This window comes from Salminus brasiliensis, chromosome 8 (genome assembly GCF_030463535.1).
Source record: "Salminus brasiliensis chromosome 8, fSalBra1.hap2, whole genome shotgun sequence".
Taxonomy (NCBI): Eukaryota; Metazoa; Chordata; class Actinopteri; order Characiformes; family Bryconidae; genus Salminus; species Salminus brasiliensis.
In genome coordinates this window covers 1,746,022-1,749,002 of record NC_132885.1, presented here as the reverse complement: position 1 = coordinate 1,749,002, position 2,981 = coordinate 1,746,022, and the positions used below count along the sequence as shown (strand labels likewise).

At 48.4% G+C, this 2,981-nt stretch overlaps 1 protein-coding gene across 1 annotated transcript in view; it reads left to right on the top strand.

Annotated features, from left to right (window-relative positions):
- Positions 1 to 2,981, top strand: part of LOC140560502 (rac GTPase-activating protein 1) — a 15,749-nt gene that overhangs the window by 11,694 nt on the left and 1,074 nt on the right. The window contains 3 exon segments of the mRNA XM_072684972.1: positions 276 to 564; positions 1,811 to 1,916; positions 2,909 to 2,981. The exon segment at positions 2,909 to 2,981 is cut by the window's right edge and continues 60 nt beyond it. Of these exon segments, the coding sequence (XP_072541073.1) occupies positions 276 to 564; positions 1,811 to 1,916; positions 2,909 to 2,981 (468 nt within the window).

Below are 2,981 nucleotides of genomic sequence, written 5' to 3'. Positions count from 1 at the left end.
TCTGCCAATAGAATAGGACTCTCTGGAGCAGATCTACACCATGCTGCCTAATGCCAGGCGTGGACTAGAGGAGTCTAAAGCCCCCCAGCAGCATTGAGCTGTGGAGCAGTGGAAGAACTGTGTTCTTGTGGTTGATCCAGTACTTTTGGGGTGGTGATCATTATCATCATCATGATCATCATCCAACATCCTGTCCTCACCAACACTCTAGTGGCTGAATGCAATCAATCAAATCCTCACAGCAATGCTCATCCTAAAATATAGTAGAAAGTCAGTCTAACAAAAGCAGGAGAACCTCTTTCATCCCAATGATTTCAGAAGAAGCAGTAAATAAGCAGGTGTCCCAATACTTTTGTTTGCTGCAGAGGGGCATTTACCGTGTGCCGGGTGGAGAGAGGATGGTGAAGGAGCTCCGAGAGCGCTACATCCACCGCAAGGGCCCGCTGATGCTGCAGAAAGTGGACGAGATCCACGTCGTCTGCGGCCTCCTCAAAGACTTCCTGAGGAAACTCAAAGAACCTCTCGTCACTTTCAAACTCCACAGGACTTTCATGGAAGCGTCTGGTAAAGTTCTCGTGTGGTCGTATGCTGAGGTGCACAGAGGCGAAGCCTCGGGTTTTACATACGAGGCCATTTTGCAACTATTAATGATCGTTAATTTCGTGAGTGAGTAATTTTGCGGTGATGTGAGATCAATAGGGTTGAGGGTTTGCCAGGACTTTACATCATTTTCTGGCTTGAGAGCTACGCTTGCATTTGGGCTGAGAGAGAAATTGCTTCCCCCTCTTAAATCGTTGCTTCCAGGGTTTCTTAATAAGCACAAACACTTAGGAAAGATACTTACCCTCCTATCTGTAGACGTAAGCTACCTTGTTGGGGGACTAGACTAATATCGGATCAGATATATGGTGGTATAGTATCGCTACATCACTTCCTGTTAGTAGAAACGGATCAGGTAAGTGGACGCTCCAACAGTAAGAGTGCAGCTCATGTAAGCTCCACTACAACTTTACAGCTCCTCCATGTACTGAACTGAGAGGGCGCCATGCAGGTCCCGCAGCCAAGGATGTCTGTCAATCACTGCAATCACTTCCTAAGTGTAGGCCCGCCTTCTTATGGTAGTGCAGAGTAAGGGTTAAAAACTGATTTCTGGGGGATATAAAAAATGCACAGGGGCTGCTGGAATTTGGAGACACTGGAGATGGAAAATTGGTGGAATCATATGGGGATGGGCGGAGCTTGCACATCCTACTGCAACCAGGCCTGTGGTGGCTTTGCTTTTGGGAGACGTTGTTTGTGATGTCCATGTTCTCTACAGTCGCTGGTCTGAACTGTTGAATGAAGGCTAAATGGTAAGATTACAGATAAGGGTGAACTGCCTGCCACTGCCCCCCCCCCCCAGTCGCCCACTCCGCCCCCAGCTATGCAGAAATACGGTGTGTTTTCAGAAGAGCAGCACTTCCCTCTTAAATTAAACATCAGGATGGATGTCTTGGAGATCCAAACTGTCAGATTTCTCTGGCTGCTAATGTGTTTTTATAGGATGTAAATTAGTCACCCCTGATTACCCCGCTGTTCCTGCGTTCTGTCTGACGCACCTTGAGGCAGAAAACTGCTTTATCCCCACAAACTCGAAGCGCGGAGAGATGAAGATGATGGATTCCTCTCTCTCCGTCTGTTTTATTGTTCTGTTGCTGATGGGAGCCGGGCTGCTGCGGCTTTTTAAAATCCCAACATGCAGCTTATTTAAGAGGGCATTAAATCCGTTACCATGGCTGCCACAGACTTACGGGCTGTCCGTCACTCACAGAATCGGGGGATGATGACAACAGCTCGGCGATGATGTTTCAGGCCATCGGAGAGCTGCCCCAGACCAACCGGGAGACGCTGGCATTCCTCATGCTGCATCTACAGAGGTCTTACTCACACTCCTCATACATTTTTCTTTTTTACAGTTAATGGGTGGGGCTAAACTTCTTTGGGACAAGTGGGTGGGGCTTAACTGTTACAGGCTATATGTGTGGGGCTAAACTGCTATAGGACTAATGGTTGAGGCAAACCGGTTATAGACTGTAGGATGAGTGGGTGGAGCTACACTGCTGTAGGCTGTATGGATGGGGCTAAATTGCGGTAGGCTGAATGCGTGGTGCTGTAGGATGAGTGGGTGGGGCTAAACATCTGTAGGCTGAACGGAGGGGTGGGGCTAAACTGTTCTAGGCTAAATGGGTGAGGCAAAACTAAGACTGTAGGTTAAATGGATGGAGCTGAGCTGCTGTAGAATGAATGGGTGGGGCTATACTGCTGTAGGTTAAGGGGCAGGGTTAATGTGTTGTAGGATAAATGGGTGGGGCTTAACTGTTATAGGCTGCTCTAGGTGGAGCTGAGCTGCTGCACAAAGAATGGGTGGGGCTTCACTGCTGTAGGGTGAAGAGCAAGGCTAAACTTTTGCAGGGTATATGGGAGGGGCTATGGTTCTGAAAGCTGAATGGATTGAGCTTAAATGCTGCTATAGGCTGAATGGGTGGTGCTGAGCTGCTGTTTGATGAATGGGTGGGGCTATACTGTTACAGGCTATATGTGTAGGGCTATAATGCTGTAGAACAAATAGGTGGGGCTCAAGTGCTGTAGGACGAATGGGTGGGGCTAAATTGCAGTAGGTTAAATGGATTGAGCTTAGCTGCTGCTATAGGCTGAATGGGTGGGGCTAAATTGTTGCAGGCTATATGGGTGGGGCTAAACTGTTGTAGGAGAAATGGGTGAGGCTAAACTGTTGTAGGCTGTATGTATGGGCCTAAATAACTGTAGGTTGAATGTGGGGTGCTGTAGGAGGAGTGGGTGGGGCTGAATGGGTGGGTGGGGTTAAACTGCTATAGGCCTGTGTTTTTTTCTCTCTCTCTCTCTCTCTCAGGGTCATGCACAGTCCTCTGTGTCAGATGGATCGGAATAATTTGTCCCGTGTGTTTGGGCCCACCATCGTCGGA